This window comes from Aphelocoma coerulescens, chromosome 7 (assembly GCF_041296385.1).
Source record: "Aphelocoma coerulescens isolate FSJ_1873_10779 chromosome 7, UR_Acoe_1.0, whole genome shotgun sequence".
NCBI classification, from domain to species: Eukaryota; Metazoa; Chordata; class Aves; order Passeriformes; family Corvidae; genus Aphelocoma; species Aphelocoma coerulescens.
The window spans coordinates 3,634,112-3,651,822 of NC_091021.1; the positions used below are offsets into that span (position 1 = coordinate 3,634,112).

The 17,711-nt window shown below is 48.8% G+C and overlaps 1 protein-coding gene across 3 annotated transcripts in view; it reads left to right on the plus strand.

The window, feature by feature from the left end:
- Positions 1-8,270: 8,270 nt before the first annotated feature.
- The window catches only part of ERBB4 (erb-b2 receptor tyrosine kinase 4), a 574,516-nt gene continuing 565,075 nt past the window's right edge, over positions 8,271-17,711 (plus strand). For all 3 annotated transcript variants that reach the window (XM_069021790.1, XM_069021791.1, XM_069021792.1), the window contains exon 1: positions 8,271-8,428. In XM_069021790.1, coding sequence (XP_068877891.1) covers positions 8,335-8,428 — 94 coding nt within the window. In that variant the 5' untranslated portion in view covers positions 8,271-8,334. The remainder of the gene's footprint in view (positions 8,429-17,711) is intronic.

Below are 17,711 nucleotides of genomic sequence, written 5' to 3' on the forward strand. Positions count from 1 at the left end.
GGGCAAAAAAGGGAAAATTTGGGTGGAGATTTGTGTGGCTGCCTGCAGACAAGGCGACCCGCTGGCCTCCTGCCTGCTCCTGGCCTGCCAGCGGAAGTTTTGCCCTTGGCTTGGCAGCAGCACCCTGAAATCCTGCTCGGCTTCAGTGCCATGGTGCCCGGTGGGCTCTGGCTCTGGGGAAGGCAGGAGGAGGTGTCCTGCATGGAAAAGCACCCCCATGTGAGCCACCTGCCAAGCAGGCCCCCAGATACCACCTCAGCCCCATTGCTTCTGCTTTTGCCACTTGGATGAGGACAGGTGACTTCAATAAGTTTATAACAAGTTCTAAATCCTCTTTGGTGCAATTTGCTAAGTTACTGAGTGCTTCCACTCACCTCAGCAGCTTCACAACTCCTACAGCTACATGGAAAATTTAGAATTAATAGAACTATTTAACATGGGAACAATGACCTGGAAGGATCTGACTGGTGCAGTTCCTACAAATCAACACAGTATGAGCTTGTAAGCAAATGGGCTGGTCCCCTGTGAGCTACCGAACATCTTGTCCTGGGCACGTTAACAGCAAAGCTTGAAATAACGGTGACTTTTGGAAACCAATTTTGATAACCAGACTCTATTTGTAAGGTATTTTGAGCTAATAAAGCTACTGTGGTCCTGGGAGTGCCCTTTTCCTTGAGCACAATGGGAAACTCTTCTTGTCAGGATTGCTATAGAAACAATGAATTATCAGGCAAACGGGACCATCCGGCAAATTGTGCCAGACCGGGGATGTGTGCTGATAACGCAGCAGTGTTAATTTTCTCTATTTTGTTATAAGCAGAGCTTGCACTGCCTATAGAAATGTAAAGAGGCAGGTGAGCTGGAATGTCTATTATTTATAGACACAGTTTGTGCTGTATAAATGAATTTTTCATAGGAAGACTTTTTACAAAAAAAAGGCTTCAGAAACTGCTTCGTAAATAATTATGACTGGGAGCTTCAAATGTGCTTCGAAGAATGGGTGGATACCTTTTAGTCCCCCTTAAAATTTTTCAGATGCAACCTTGAACATGTTGTAAAGAGTGGGGTGTTTTGACCATGTGGGAGATACCCCAACCCCATTATTGTCAGCCTTTAGCAAAATAATGCTGAACCGCAGCTTGTATTGCCTTCTGTCATCTTGCAAAACTGAGTCACCCATAAGCAAATGCAAATATTATCAGTATGTTGATGTGCTTGTATTGTATGGCTTGAGAAGTCAGCACCAGACTGAAGTATGATCCAACGACGACAAGAAGAAAGAAGCAGGAACTCCTCTGGTATCAAATGGATAACCTCTATATATTCTTTACTGCATTTTGCTCAATGCCACTTGGGAGGACGTTTCTCTATTTTTAAAAAGAAGACATGAAATATGGCAGGAAATCATTGACCTTAGAGGAGTTTGGCTTCAGATGTGAGACACACCACCAGGATCATGGAGAAGGTAGGGGAGAGGTGGGAAAGAAGGATGAGTGAGAGAGGCCTAGGCAAGAGAATGCTGTACTTGGATGTCATATATGAGTTGGGGAGAAAACAAAAACGCCCATGTATTTGCATGTGGGTGATGGGAAAAATACTGCATCTTCTACTGGGCTCAATGAGGGTGGTGAGGCACTGGCACACGTTTCCCAGAGAGGTGGTGGATGCCCCAGCCCTGTAAACATTCAGCATCAGGTTGGATGGGCTTCTGAGCAATCTGGTCATGTTGAAAGTGCCCCTGCTCATTGCAGGGGGCTTGAAAGGAGCTTTAAATCCAACCTAAACTATTCTATGATTCTGTGAAATGTAAGTGAGGCTCTTGGAAAAGCAGGTTGCCAAGAAGTTTGGTATATACAGGAGGACCAAAAAAAAAAAAAAAAAAAAAAAAAATGATACCATAATTCAGAGTGGACCACATAACCTGTTGTAGGACTCTTATAATAACTGAGAGTATATTTAAATCCTTTTGCTATGAATGAAACATAAACACTACTAAAACCCAAGTATGGTGTAAAATGTTTTCTTGAGATCAGTCTTTGGTTCCAGAAAATACAATTATGAAGCCTGTGTTGTATTGGCTGCTGCTGAAATTTTGTCTTTATAAGATATGTTTTTTCTGTTATCTAATTGGCTGGCTTCTTTCAGGTTCCCAGAGTACTCTTTGTGCTCCAGGGGAATTTTTGTTACTCCTCAAACAATAATTCTGGAAAAAAAAAATATACACAAGAAAAGACAAACTGGTGCATTGCACTACCCCACAATGGGCCCAGTGTTGATGCTGGATTAACTGTCCCCGGTGAATGGCTGAGCTCACATCTCTCTGCCTGCCTGGAGCTCCACTCTGCTCTGCCTCTGAGGTTATGATATCATCTCTGAAGTCCTGCAAACACAGCTGAGCTCTACACTGCTCCCATTGTAGGTCCCACTTCTAAAAACGTGGAGCTGGGGATCTCAGCCAAGCAGCAGAGCATCTCTGCAGAAGATGGAGGATGTGGGGACACCACTTTCTCCCCACAGATGTTCACACAGTTATCTGCAAAGGCCATGTACTTCCAAAGGGCTGCTCACTTGGCTGCGCGCATATAGAGCCTATATTTACCGTTCTGCTTCTCCAGGTGTGAAGTGAAAAGCCTGCACCTATAAAGAAACCCACATAATTGTCTTGACATCAATTTGAGGTGGGCAAGTTGGAATTTCCAAGGGTCTCAGCTGTCTGCAGTTGAGAAGTCATCTTCTTCTTGCACAAGCTTTCTTCTTGTATGGGCTTTTGGCTACTCATCATGTGTGAGTGAGGCTGTGCTGGCAGACAAGAGGATACCCAAGTGAATATTTCTCTCACACCAAGTGTTTGTATTTGTTTCAGGGCTGCAACTCATTGCTGGCCCACTCTCTGCAGAGATGCCTCCTTCCAGCTTCATGCACTCTGGCACGTGTTGCCTAATGGACCACGGCTTCTCATTCAGCTGGGCTGACAGGGAGCATCTCTGTCACCACAGCTGACACACGCTTGCTTTGTTAAATGACATAAGATGCTGCAGTGCAAGGCACAAGTTCTCCCATGCTTTCAGCTAAACAATTTACTACTGTGCTGCATATATCCTTCTCTGGCCCAGCGAGCGGGAGGGACCCAGAGCTGGTTATGCATGTCCCAGTTTGGCCAGCTCTGTCCCCCTTGACGTTGCAAGGAGCAGTGGAAACGAAGTGATGTGTTGACCTAATGCCCTACATGTAGGGCATTCAAACCTACGCTGCCTGACAGCTCTCAAACTGCCTGATGAGGTTTAGCCCCATGTGGCACCTTCTGCTCTGCTACATCGCAGCTTCTCCAACCCTCCTGCCTCTGCACCATCCCGGGAGTAAGCAAAGCCAGGGTTTTGGAATGTGTGTTTCTGGCTGCAGAGTGCAGTATTTTCTGCACATCAAATGCTCATCAGCAACTGGGAACACAACCAAGGAGGTTGGGGAGGAGAGGAGGGAACCACACTTGATCCCACAGAAACCACAAACCTAATTTCACACTGAAGGCAATTAGCCAGGCACTCATTTGGTTAGGGTGGCTGTGCCACTTTGTAAAACATGACCTTTTAATGAGCTGGGGTTTAGATTTGGGAGGTGGATCTGAGTTTCTGCTAGTCTACACTGGCAAAGGAAAACCACCAGCAGTTAATTACCATCAGGAGAGGGGAGCAGGGGTGAAGTAGCCCTCAAAATCATCTCTGTGAACTTCCAAGTCCTGCTTTGCATGACAGGATCATGTCCCTGACCCCATGCCATCAGACTCAGCCTCCCCCTCAAAGCCACCAGGATGCTGCAGCATCCTTGGCTGGGCAGTGCTGACTCAGGCACACGGTCCTGTGCCCACTCCCTGGCACTGCTGTCCCCCAGATATTTCACTACTAGATATAAAAATCCCTGAGTTAGCCACTTGCGGCTGTGCTCCCTGCAAGGGGAAGCAGTAAAAGGCTGATTTATGCTCTGAACCACAAAAGCCTTTTATTGCTGCTTTTTTTTTTTAATATAACTGTCTTGCCCTTAAATGTCTAATCCCTTTCTAACAGTCTTGTGGAAGTGGCAGGGCTCTCCATGGGTTAAAGACACTGTTTTTCAAGAGGATCAAGTTGTCCAGCAGGTCCCCAAAGCCCCTCAAAGCCCCTGGCACAGCCAGTTCTCCTGTCAGCAAGGGAAGAGGGCAGCAGTAAGATATGTGCTGCTGGCATGGTCCACCACATTCTCCCAGCCCTCGGCTTTCTGGGGTTGTTGGAGAGTTATTCCATCACTTGGAGTCTTGGGCACTGCTGCTCCTTCAGGGGAGAATAAAAGCCCCAAGCTCATCTAACAGAAACAGGGATTTAGGAGTTTGACTCCAGGCATATACATTTAAAGACATTGCCCAATTATTTCTTCATTTTTATTAATTACTGTTAGTCATTTATGGCCCCTTTTAAATTAAACTTCTCAAGAAAAATATTGCTTTAGAAAAAAAATAAGAAAAGTAATTTCATGAACAATTAGCAAAAGCTACAGCTGCACCATAAAAGAGAAATACTGGGGGGAGGGGAAGGAATATTTCAAATTGACCAGGAATATTTCAAATGCAAGTTGTCGGATGGATGGAAAGCCAGCTGAGATCCTAAGGAAGGGGTGATGCGGGAGAGGGGCAATTCAGGTAGGAGAAAGTACACAGTGTGGCATTGCTGGGTTCATTGTCAGGCCTGCTGTTAATTACTGGCTTTATTAATGATTTGGAAATGATGAGAAGTGTTAATTACATCAGAAAATGATGGTACATTGGGAAGAGCTGAAAGCAGAGGTGAGAGCAGAAGAAAGAGCAGCAAGAGAGGCAGGAAGGGCTGAGGGGTGTAAGAGGGATTTGATTTCATTCAGGCTCTGGGGACTTTTCTACAGTTTTCCCCAGTAAAAGAGCACCAATAATGTTTGTGGACATGGAGGGGGCCCACAGAGGCTGGACAGGAAGGTTTGGTTTGAAGCAAGAACCATTGGGACCCCTCCTGTCACCCTCAAGGGAGGAACAGAGACTTGCCTGCAGTGTACGGCAGGCAGAGTCCCTGCACAACAAAACTGAGCGGCGTGGAGGGGCAGCTGACTTCAGAAGACCCTAGACTGTATAGCAGAGTGTGTTTAAAAGAAAACTGTGTAAAGGTAATACATTGCTCTGCCTGCTGTGCAGCTGAACTGAAGGAAGGGGGAAAACAAAACCCACATTAATTTAGAAATTGGATCTAATGATCATCTTGAGAAGTTAGAGGACAAAATCAAGGGAGTGAGCTGCTGCAAGCTGTTAAGGAGGAAACCCTCTGCCCACCGGATGCCAGTGTTGCCCAACATTAAATCACGTGGAGAAAACTCCTCTGGCAAGAGAATATTTGGTGCTTAAAGACACCCATCACTCCAGCTACCCAAACACCACCACATTCAGCAACACACTTGCAACTTACTTGGTGGCACAGTTAAATACTTGCAACTCATCATTCTGGAGGTAGGCAAAGGTGACAAAGCCAAGGACGAAGCACTGTGTAAAATTTTACTTTTACTGAGCGGGCCCTAAAGAGGCCCAAGCAGAGTTTTATTGCACGGCTCCTCGAGCTGACAGCCTCCATTAACCATCAGTTAATACTGCAGCGTCAAAGCAAACCGGGAGTCACGGCCCTGTGCTGTTAGAAAGTGTCCTTCATCCCAGCAAAAGACCTCGGGGTGAGAATATTTTGCATGAAGAGCCACCAGTGTAAGAGCTGAGCCTCTCGGCTCTGCATTGCAGTCGGCGTGTCGTGTGCCATCCCTCCATGCTGCAAATAAATCTACAATTTCTCAGCTGGGTGCCTTTGGAAGCCACACACTAATACGCTTATACAGGAAGAGAGACCAGACAAGGTTCAAATAAAGAGCTCATGTAATAAATAAACATGAGGTCAGTATGGGAACAGCAATTATTGCTTTGTATGACAAGATTTGCATAGCAAACATTTGTGATTAATGTACAGCCGGCATCAGGTAAGGAGCCTTCACTATCGTTGCTCCATCTGCACCTTCCAATCTAGAAGGTGCAGCAGCTCCAGCCAGAGCAATTAGTCACTGTTTACTGAGAGGCAGATCGAGCAAAATTTTTCTAGTTCAATATTTGAGCGAGTTTTGTCTCACAACCTCTCATTGGATCCATTTCTGCGCCAGGCAGGGATCAGGCTTCTTTCCTGGGGCTGGCAAGGAGGGACAATCAGCACTGCTGCTGATCTGCTCAGCAAGGGCATGGGCTGGCTCCCAGCCTCTCCTGCTGGCCTCACCCAGGTGATTTTCTCAGGGAAAACCCTAAGGAAGAGGCTGAAGACCCTGAATATCAGGGTTCTGCTTCCTGACTGCCTTTTCTTTCACCTGCCTCTGCCTGCCAGTGAACTGCCCCATTGCCACTGCTGATGTCGGCAGTGGGATGCAGCACCGAGGGCAATGAAACCTCCTTCTTCACAGCCTCCTTTCTGCAGAGCCTGGCTAATTCGTTCCAGCTAAACTTTCAGCTCTTTGGAGAAAGAGACATAATCCGACTTGAAATACTATCTTGATTTGGGGATTTTTTTTTTTTTTTTTAAAAGGCATGCAAGCCTCTGGCTTCTCTGGAAAGGAGGCAGTTTGGCTGGAGGGACTGGGGTTATTCTTCTGAGGTAAATTCCTATGGGAAAACCATTCCATTGGAGCTGGTTAGAGGGAAGGCACTTGCTGCTGCGTTCTTCCACTTAATCTGCTTGGAGGTGCCAGGGAAACCTGTTAGTGTCACTAGGAAGTCACTCCAAGAAGTATTGCACAGAACAGCTGGAAAGGCAACAGGAGAGTTCCTTCAGGTTGATGAGATCCAGAAGGGCTCGATTGGGGTGAGCAGGCTTCAAAACCTAGGGCACACATTTTGGGGACATGAAGCGAAGAATTGAAGGTACTCTTCTCTTGTGCACTTGCTGAGTTCAGTTACAACTGAGAATGCCAATCAACTCATCAAGAGTGATAAATGGCAGCTGCTGTCTCACACCTGTGATGAGATGTTGAGATTTTCAGTCCCTGTCTTGCCAAGACAAGTCTTGATGAGATGCCGGTCCCCTGGATCCATTAGAGAGGACATGTGTGTCAGCATTTCACCCTTGTGCTTGGGTGGGTGGTAGTCAAGGGGATGCTGGGCTGATGCTTGCAGGACCCTGGCACTGCAGCTGTCCCCACCTGAGAGCATCTAGGAGGTGCCACCAACCCGGCAGGGGACATCAAGATGGGGGGTGCATTGGTGGGAGATGCCATCACACCTCTGTGCCTCACAGAGGTGCAGGCAGGCTGGAAAACGTGGCTCTCATCAGCTACTTCAGCACCAAGTCCACCTACCACCACATTGAAGAGTGATCTCCAAGGTGCCACCAACCTGCCCTCTTGCCCTTAAAACTTCTCACCCTCCTTTCCAGCCCTTCCACCCTAAAGCTTCCCAACTGCCTCGGCTGAGCACTGGGAAGCCCTATACTCACCTCGGCGCTGAGAGTGCAGGCGGGGTGCTCTTGTCTTTGCATGTGGGGCTGTGCGCATTCACGGAGGTGGGTTCTTCGGGGCAGAACCCAGGGAGGAGGGTGATATGCCATGTCCTTGTCCGAATCAGGTGTGGGGGGGAGGTCCCACAGCGGAGCTGGGCGCGCTTCGCGCTGCGCACGATGCTCTTCGCACTTCAGCTGCGGCCGCCGCTGGGACGGGCTCAGCCCGCTCTGGGGCCGCCGCTATTTCGGGGGGCTGTGTCGGGAGGTGTCCCTGTGCCCCCCGGAGCAGGGTCGCTCCCCGTTCCGCCTCACGGGACAGCAAAGTTCCCTCGGGGCCCCGGTCCCGCCGGTGTTTCCGCAGCCCCACCTCACGCCGGGGGTGCCCGGGGCGCGCACCTGCCCCTCAGGCTGGGCGGGGCAGGGAGAAAGCGCGGGAACGGCTCGCGCAGGCAAGCGCGCGCGGCTCCGCAGGTGCGGAGCGTTCGTGTGGGAAGGGGGGGGCGCGGGGCGGTCCCGCGCGGCGCCGGCCCCCGCCCGCCCCCTCGCTCCGTCCCGCCGCTCCTCCTCCCTCACCCCCCTCGCTCCTTCCTCCTCCTCTTCCTCGTCGTGCTCCCGCCGCTCCGCTCCGCGCGTGCTGGCGGCGCAGCGGCCCGGCAGCGGCGCGGCCGCCCCGTCGGCGCCGCGGCGCGCCCGCGGAGGGGCGGCGCTGGGGGCGGCGGCTCGGCGGCGGCAACTTTTGGGAGCCGGCGGCGGCAGCGCGGAGGCTGCGCGGGGGATGGCGGCGCTGAGGCAGCGGCGGCGCTGAGGCAGCGGCGGCGGCGGCGCGATGCCGGCGGTGGCCGGGGGGCTGCTGTGGTGGAGCTGCTGCGTGCTGGCGGCGGCGGCCGGGGCCCCGCGGGCCGCCGCGGCGGCGCAGGCAGGTGGGTGAGCGGCCGGGTCCGCCGGGAGCGGCCGGAGCGGCGCGGCACGGCCGGCGGAGCGGCGCCTTCCCGACAACTTCTCTGTGTCCCGGTGCCCAGCGTGGGGTGCGGGAGTTCGTGCGGGTCCCGCGGAGCGGCGGCGGCCAGAGGGCGACAGTCCCCCGCGGGAAGCGGAGCGGAGCCGGCGGTCGCGGATCGCCCGCGCAGCAGCGCTCCGTGTCCCCGCTCGCTGTCCCCGCCCGGCCCCGGGGCCGCCCTTGCCGCCGGAGCCCCGGCCGGGCGCCGTGCGTGTCCCCGCAGGTGCCGCTGCCGCCCCGACGGGGCTGCGCTCCCGAACTTCGCATCGCGGCGCGCCGGGCGGAGAGGCGGCGTTGGTCCCCCGTACACCTGTGCGTTCATGTGCTCGGCGTGTCCCAACCTCGCAGCGTAAACACCGGGCCGAGGTGTTTGCGCACGGGGGAGGGCGAGCAGGCGGCTTGGAAGTTAATTCTGGAAAAGGCGCTTTTTCATCCGCCAGGGTCTGCTCGGAATTTTTAACTTTCTGGAGGAAAACTTGCAGCGTTGGCTTGAATTTTGTTTTCCCGTTGGCATCCGAGCAGCGCTTTCCGCCGCCGTAGTACGAGCTGTGCCGGTTCAGTCGCCCGGGGAGGGCACGGGGATCGCCCCCCGCTGCATCGCCCCTTTGCTGTGAATAAAACATTAAAAGGAAATCTTCAGTCTTTGTAACTTTGCTTTTTTTTTTTTTTTTTTTTCCCTTTCCCTCCCCGGTGATGCAAAATTTATGCTGTTTGGGCGGTATTGGTGCAACAGCTCCTCGTTCTCACAATTTAGTTTATATTTTGGGGCTTTATGTAACAGAGAGAAAGAAGGATACGTTTGGTGAGAAGCGAAAGGAGCGTATCCTGGCTTTGCCCGCCTGATTGGGCTTTGGAGGCGGTTTTTGATCTTGGGGCACAGTTTACTTTTTCGCTGTGTGATTGTTTCCTAACTCTCGAAATCGGGAGGGGTGAAATGCTGGGCTGCTGCTTTCTCTTATGTGTTCTCTTCCTGCGGTTTGAATCGGTAAATCCCCACTGAAGAAGAATGGCACTCCTCGTTTCACAGGCGCTGCTTCGCTGTACCTTTTTGCTCGCCTCCCTGTTTACACGCAGTCTGACTGTTCGCCTCACTTGATACTTCTCTGTCTCGCACTTTTCCCGTAGCCTGCCCCGGTTTTGGGCAGCAGCTATCCCCACTGGGATGCTCCTGTGCTCTCCAGCAATCCTTCCCACCGCTCGGACCGGGCTGTTGGCGTGGACGATCACAAAGACGCTCCATTGCTGGATTTATACCCCAGTGAAAATGAAAAGCATCGGTCCAGGGTTGCTCGCCTGCCTTCCTGTCGTCTCTGGGGAAGCCTCCTGGATCTGTGCTGCTGAAAAGCCTCTGTGCAAAACAGAAAATCCGTTTATTAAAATAGCAGGGTTGGAGTGACATTTCATATTTGAAGGGGTTTAGGTACTGCTGTGGGCACTGGCAGCTAGGGATGATTGAGTCTTGCTACTTGGTGCTTGCGGAAATAGCAAGGCAGGCTGGACAGGGAGACGTGATTTGCAAGTATTTAGGACCCCCCAGAATTTGGCCTCTCTTGGCTTTTGGGGGCATTAGGATGGGGCTCTGGCTGCCGCCCTCATTTTCAGTGCATCGAGAGAGATGGTGATGCCTTAGCTCATGCAAGCTAGCTGTTGGCCAAACTTTTGATTTCATTCTCCTGTGTGTGTTTGTTAAGATGTAAATATGTAAACACATTGGGGTTTTCTGATTTCTTCTGTCTCCGTGCTTGGGCATATAATGTTTGCATTGCACAGCTCAGTGGGGGTCACGTGAGCCAAACAGCTTGGGCTGTTACCTGGAAGCTGGCGAGTCTTTGTTCTGCTTGAAAATAGCTGATAAATTAACTCCATTTTCTGATATGTGGGGTTGGTGAGTTGTTAAATAATTACAGCCAAATTAACTTAGTCCTGTTTGAAGTATTCAGCTGCTCTGAGAATAACTGTACGTCAAATATTTTTGCAGGTTTTTTTTTTATTTCCCAGTGAGAAGCGCGTTCAGGCTGATGTATGGGCAGGCTTTAATTTCATGCCTTTACTGCTCTCTGGGCCATGTCGGATGGGACATGCCACACGCCTTCAGAGAGATGCAGCTCCTCTCCTTTGCAACAGCCCTCCTTGGCACCTCTCCCGTTTATTTCGCCACGATGTCTATTTGATGGTTAAAATTAGGCTGAGCTCTGAGTGCCTTTGCAAAAGCATGATAAATATTGACTGGGAGTTTCAGCCTGCAGCAGCCATCAGACGGCCTGGCCCCTGCATGGGGGTCATCCCGTCTGGGCCTTTTTACCAAAGGGGAGCGGGTGCTGTTGTGGGCTCAGCAAGCCTCTTGGGAGTCCCTCCAGTGCCCTGCAGCCCTTCACGGCTGGTGTGGGGGTTTGCGGGGACATCTCTGCATGGTAGGCAGGGCAGCCTGCTGCTGTCCCTGTGTGTCCCCTGAGGGCACTGGGAGGCAGTGCTGCTGTAGGGCAGAGGAGACTGTTTCTGGCCCTGCTCTTGGGGGCATCCCCAGGGATCCTGGGGCAGCTCCAGCACGGGATTGCACCATGCAGGCTCTGTGCCTGCACCTGCCCTGCCGAGACCGGCACTGCTGAGTGCCCCAGTGACTGAGTTGTGACTTCGTTTTTAAAAAAAGAGACGGTAATTGATGTTTATGTGTATGGAATTTGGCACTAGGAGCTGTGCTTGTAATTAACATGAAAACAGTAATAATAAGGACCTGAAATACATGCCTTATGAGTAAAGCAAATGAGACTTGGCAGTAGCAGCTCACGAAGGGAGAAGCTTTTCTTCTAAGCCTGCACGGTAGTGAAGTGGGATGGGTAGCAGAGAAAGTCACATTGGGTCCATGGCAGCACAGGGCCCAGCTCCCTGTGGGTGCTCCAGGCTGAGTCCCAAGTGCTGCCTTCAACTCCTGACCTTAATGCCAAGCTGTTCTGAAATGTGCCCTCAGTTTTCTAACAGGGCATTAGCCACATGCCTTAATTGAATTCAGTGTTTTATTTAGTTTTCAGGGGATTTTAGTTTAGTTGGGTTTTTTCTGTTTGGTTTTTTAGTTAAATTTAAGCAAACCACAGCAAGTTTCAAATCACAGCGTTTCTGGAAGCACAGCCTGTCATCCAGAGCGCACACATCTTCCAAAGGCTTTTCGGAGAAACCTTTCTATGAGTCCCTGGCCAGAGCTGGGGAGCTGCTGGGGTGGGTGCTGTGCATTTGCTGGGCGGTGGTGGTGGGGCGTGCGGGGTGGGCAGCCCGCAGCCTGGCTCTGGGAGCATCTCTAGGTGGCAGCAGCCCCCAGGAGCTCCCGACAGCAGGACGAACAGCCCGGAGTTGGGGCTGTGATTTCCCAGGCTCTGGCCCTCCTGCTCAGCTCTCCTCCACACCCCTTTCTCAGGCCGAGGAGCAGCTTTTCAGGTGGCTAGCGGGGAATCAGCCATCCCTGGAGTCCTGTCCCCACCTCCTGTGCCCTTGTGTGCGTGACAGGGGAGGTGTAAGAGCACACTGGGAGAGTGACCCAGACACTGAAGTGCTTAATGTGAGCAACGAAAGGAGCTCAGGCAACTTATTCTGGAGGACTCGATAAGATAACCAGTAAGTCTGTACCAGAGTGATGACTGGGTACTGAAGGTGAATGAGTTCAAACTAGGAATAAAGTGCTTGGTCCTAATAGTGTAGGAATTGTTGTGACAAGCTAGGAAAGAAAATAGAAGATACATGGTCACTCAGCACCATGGGCTCACATCAGGTGGTCCTTCTGCAATACATATACTTGCTCAAAAAGATGATGTAGCCCATAGGTTTCTTTTTTCTGTTTTTTGCATGGCAACAACTCCTGTCCTGATTTCCTTAGGACAGTAAGGGTGAGCCAGTACATGGTGGTTGGTGTGGGGAAATAGGATGGTTCCCTTGAAGCTTCTGAACTTCATGTCCTGCCTGTGCAGTTGGGGTTTAGTGCTGTGCAACCAGGCATTTATGCTGTTAAAACCACTGGCAAGCGATCGCAGCTCAGTGGAAACAGCTAAGCCAGGTCTGCCCTTATGGACTCTATACACTCTCAGTGCACTGAGGCAATTTTGCTGGGAAAGGAGAGGGGGCTTGTTCCTGGGATTTGGTTTTTACTGTAGCAGGAGCGAAGGCAGGAGTGAGTGAGTGCAGCTGGGCTGTTTCCCGTGAATCACTTGTGTGCTGACAAGTCCTCGCGGTGTGCAATGGGCTCTGATTTTCACCGACTTAAAGGTTTTGCATTTGCAAACAAGTGCAGGCTGCTGGTGGATTTTATGTGTTCCCACGTTGCCAAAGCTGAATTATCCCATGAGAGTACTGTAAACTGCCAGAAAGATTCATCATTTCAGCAACTTTAGTTAATGTTTGTTTAGCGACTTCTTGCTTTGGAGGAGCAGTTTAAGCTGTGCTCAGTGGCAGTTCCCTTGTGATGAGCTGTGTGTCCACGTGATAAATGGTCTCATTTCTACTGTCCGCTACCTCTGCTGGGCATATGGGCACATGCCAAGCCTCCTGAAGTCTTTGAACAGCTGCTGCTATATATATCTCCTTATTTTCTTTTTTTTCCCAACCTGCCAGGGAAACTTGTCCTTCTTCCCGCTTTGCATAAAGGGTGTGCAAAGTCCAGGGCAGATGAATATTTGCTTGTGCATCAGTGATTCGTGAGGGTCTGATGTTCGCTGATGTTTGGGCAGGAAAGTCAATAATTCAAACTGCAGGAGCACATACTGGTCATACCATAAGCTTGTGCTGAATACCAAGAATATAAATATATATCTGAGGAATATAAATTCGTACTGCAAAGAGTAATCAAAAAAAATTTTTATTTTCTGGTGGTAACTGCTTTTTGTTTCCATGCCTGAAGCCTATAAATTCTTGCTCTTGACAAAGGAGGAGGTGGGAAAATCAAGTAAATAAATGGCAAAGTAAGCCTCAAACTTTTAGCGGATACAGTTCTTTTTGAACTATAAAAAAATGATCAGTCATTGTATAGTGTTCCTATAAAGTCCTTTTTAGTGACTTCTAAGATTATACTCATTTTATGTTCAGTTCCTTTCTCTCCCGATGGCTGTGCAGCTACACGTACAATAGCTGAATGGGCATTTATAACTTGATCTTTCTTAATCTCCTAATAAGTCAGCAGTCCAGCGTGGGCTCTTGTCACGTGGTAACACGCTCCTGTGTCTCATCACCAGCTGCTGTTGAGCTTACAGAAATACAGAGTGTGCAGAAATCTTCCAAAATCCTATTGGGGACCAGCCTGAGCTCAGAGCAGTGCCAGCTGTGGTACCAGGGTCTGAGCTGCTCCATGGCAGGCAGGTCTCCCTCCTAGGCCGTGTTCCCAGAGGAACTGAGGAGGAAATTGGGCTGTGGGACATGCTGCTGACGGGCTTTAAATTTATGTGGAGACACTACTGTGGTACTGCAAGGCATTATGTGACCCTTTGCCAACAACTGCTTGACTAAACTCCCTAATAAATGTCTATTAAGAATTGTGATACCTGACCTCTCTCTTTTACTCACCCCTCCTGATTGTGATTCATGTAGGAAATGGATTGTGCCAGAGGGAGGTTGAAGAAAAAAGCTTGCATGCTGTTAGAAGAAAAATCAAAAACCCCTTCTGAGCAAAATTGGAAAAGTTTACGTAAAAGTTGGAAAAGCCTGAAACTGTGAAACAGTGATGCAGCCTTGGCTGTAGCATTGCTGCAAGAGCAGGACGCTCTTGTGTCCCGGGTTGGTGACAATACACTGGATAAAGCTCTGAAACCTATCCCTGTCTTACTGGCTTTAGCTGTGGCTTGGCTTTTTCTTCTCCACTGAGTAGCTCCAAATGGTGCTTCCGTCCCTTTGTCTCCTGTTTTCCCAAGAAAGCCTCTCCTATGCGGCAGGCACCTCTTGGTTGCTGCTGCTTGCTGAGGTCCCTGAGCAGATACTGCAGATGTGCTTGCATGCTTTGCATTTCAGCATGTGCTTAAATAACCTTGGTGTGCAGAGCTGAACCTGCAGGGAAGAGATTTGTGGTGGGGTTTTGCTTGTTTGAAGCCCTGCGAGCTGCTGAGGACCTTCTCCTGTGGATGTGGCTCCCGTGGCGGGAGCTGGTACAGCCACGTTGGAGCTGCTTTGGTGCACGCACAGGAAGAAAAACCATTACACTTAACTTGATACATATCCTAATGTTCAATTTCCATTAATTGAAATTACGTTGAAATATTGAACATTTTAAGCATAAAAGTTTATGTACCGTGGTTAGTATGCTAATGGAATATTTTAGTAGTCTTTTAAGGTTAATGTCGCAGCCAGATGCAACGATAAGCATTTGTTCCTAAGAATTATTTTGCTTTAACCCCTTTTCCAAGACTGTCCGTATTCTGGTGAATGTTCATCGGCTGCACTGTGGCTGCCAGCCAGCTGTCATTTTAAGGTGGTCTTTTTTTCATCCAATCCACTATGCAAAGTTGAATTGTAGTTATTTTTGCTCATTATCTTTGGCAGTAAAAATGTATTTATCTAAATTTAAATTGCTGTTTGCTGAGGATATGTGACAGTATTTAGAATTCAGTATTATTTTATTATCGCTTTGAAAGGATAAAAAAAAGCTCATTTATTTCAAGAGATATTTCTGCAAGCATGTAAAAATACCAATGAAGTAGCTAACGTTTTCCAGTTGTTGTTGACTTCAAATTTAGCAACCATTGTCCCTGTTGATATATTTGATGCTCTAAAAATGTACTTGCCATTAAGTAGGAAGCTGAAGTGATTGGTAGGCAGATAATATTCTTCAGTAGCTATTAATAATGCTCAGAGGACATACGCATTGGAGCGTATGGAAAAAGCCATGGAATTGTGTAGGATGGGGGCAAAAATAATGCATGTAGCTGTTTGATTTGAAAGCAATCCTTATGTACCGCAGTGGCTGCTGCCTGAATTAGTGCATTGTGAACGGGAGAAACTGATATGCAAACAGAATGGTGTGTAGCTAATTTTGTTTAGAAAATTGAGGTTTGATCCCTCCTATTTCACTTCTTCCATGAGCTGACTCAGACCCAGTGAAGTGTGTGGGGACCCCATTCTGCAGGGGGCTTTGGTGGTGGAAGCTGGGAGTTGTTCCTCCCAGAGCCAGCTTAGCTCATGGGAACAAGGGAATTAATATTCCATTAAGAGAAAATGGAAATTTTCAAAACAAATAAAAAGTCATTGCCACTCTTCTCTGTTCCTTTGTTCCTTTAGCCACAGGAGGACTTCTGTGCCAGCACTGAGTTTCTCCCTGGATTTCTCGGCACAGATTATTTCTTTGTCTCCTGGATTTTCTAACTGCTCTTAAAATCATGCATGTTTTAAACTGCTGCCAGCTCACACAGCTAGGCAGCCCTGGTGTCACCCGGGGCTGCACTGTGTATTGGGAAGATCATATTAGAAAAATGTGGAATTATTAGAGCCTATAAATAGTGGTGATAACTTGTACAGCATTTATGTTGCCCTCGTGCTGCATAACACACTGAAGTCCTGGGCTAGGTTTGTTTCTAGTGTTGCTTCACGTGTCGCTGTGAAACTTCATTATATCACGATATAACAAGCAGCTGCTGTGTAAGTAATGTGGTGCCTGCAGCACAGGTGGGGGTTCTTTCTGGAGCAGCCAACAACTGTACTGATGCTTCACATTTTCCCTGGCTTGGTCCAGCTTCTTAGAAAGGAAACAAAATCAGGTCTGTGCTAAATGTTTCTGGCTGCCCAAGGGTTTTGGTGGTCAGCTTGAACCTTTAATAAAATTGCTAATAAAAGATTATTTAAGAAGCTTTTACTTCCTTGTGGTAGCCAAAGATTGGGGACAGGAGGAGATTGCTGCCTTTTTTTTCTTCTGTTTTTGGAAGATTAGCAAACAGATTCACACAGTGTTATTTGCTGCAAATTTCTTCGTGCTAATTTTAATCCCAAAATCTTGGCTTGTGAGAACCTCAGTCTTCACAAAAAGAAGTTAAAAAACATCTTTAGCTGCTCTGCCTGCGGAGAAAAGTCAAAACCCATGTAGCTTTAGAAATGGGGGAAAAATTCCAATGATTGTTTTTATAAGCCATATTTTTTAAATCCTTTGTAATATTTTACACAGGGGCTGGTTGAATTATGGTTTTGCAATATTGCTGGTGGAATTGGAGATGGAAACATGGGTTCATTAAGTCTTAATAGCTTTGGTCCAATTGCTGCCATGACACGTGGTTAAGGCATTAAAATATGTGGGCTATGCCTCCTGCTACAGTACAGCAATTACTGGGTAGGTGTCCTTTGATACTGGAAAACAATCTTGCCAGACTGTTGCTGTTAATTTGAATAATCCCACTCTTGCTGAAGGCCCATGGAAATGAGACAAAACATTGCAAATAGTGGCTTTCTCCAAATAAAGGCTACAGAGTGTGTGTGATTTCTGTAGGTCCTGTCTGTCCCAGATGGATCCTGTCCTTGTGGGCGTAAACCTTCTGCTCTAACACTCTGTACCTTGGGTTTTTCCTGTGTTAGAAGTGTCCAAGTTGTTCCAGGCTATGTGAGAATTGCTGTGACACTTGTTTCCTTTTGGTTTTTTTGGATCTAGTCTGACTGGTTTTTTTCAGTGATGTGACAGAATGACACCAGCTCCTGGTACATTCCTGACATCAGTGTTTGGGAGTCCATCTTTTTTGGCACACTGATGACCGGGTCCTTGTGTTGGGTAGCCCTGTCAGGTTTAGATTTGTTTGTGTTGCCTTCTGGGGCCAGTGTAATGTCCTGAGCTTTAATGATACTGGCATTTCCCTTGGGCACAGATGGTGTTTAAGTATTTTACGAGACAGTGCTGCTGCAGGCTGGTGGAGGATGAGCACTGGAGCAATGCCAGCAGGGAGGAGGGATGCACTGCTACCTGGGTTGCTGCTCCTTGATTTGGGTAGTGCTGATGTGAGCCAAAGTGCCAGGGTTTCTTGGGATCCCAGCTGACTCTTGCACAAGATCACCAAAGCTCATCTTACGTGTGTTTCTTAAACCAGCAGTTGATTAAATTCTCTGAGAACTAGTATGAACTGCAGCATGCCTGTTTTTCTAGGAGTATGTGGAATAAACTGCCTGTTTATTTGGTGGCACAGTCTGAGGTTTATTCTGGCAGGTAAAAGAAAGCTTTCCTTGGGAGTCAAGTGCTACAACAACATTATGTTGAGTGCTACAACAAC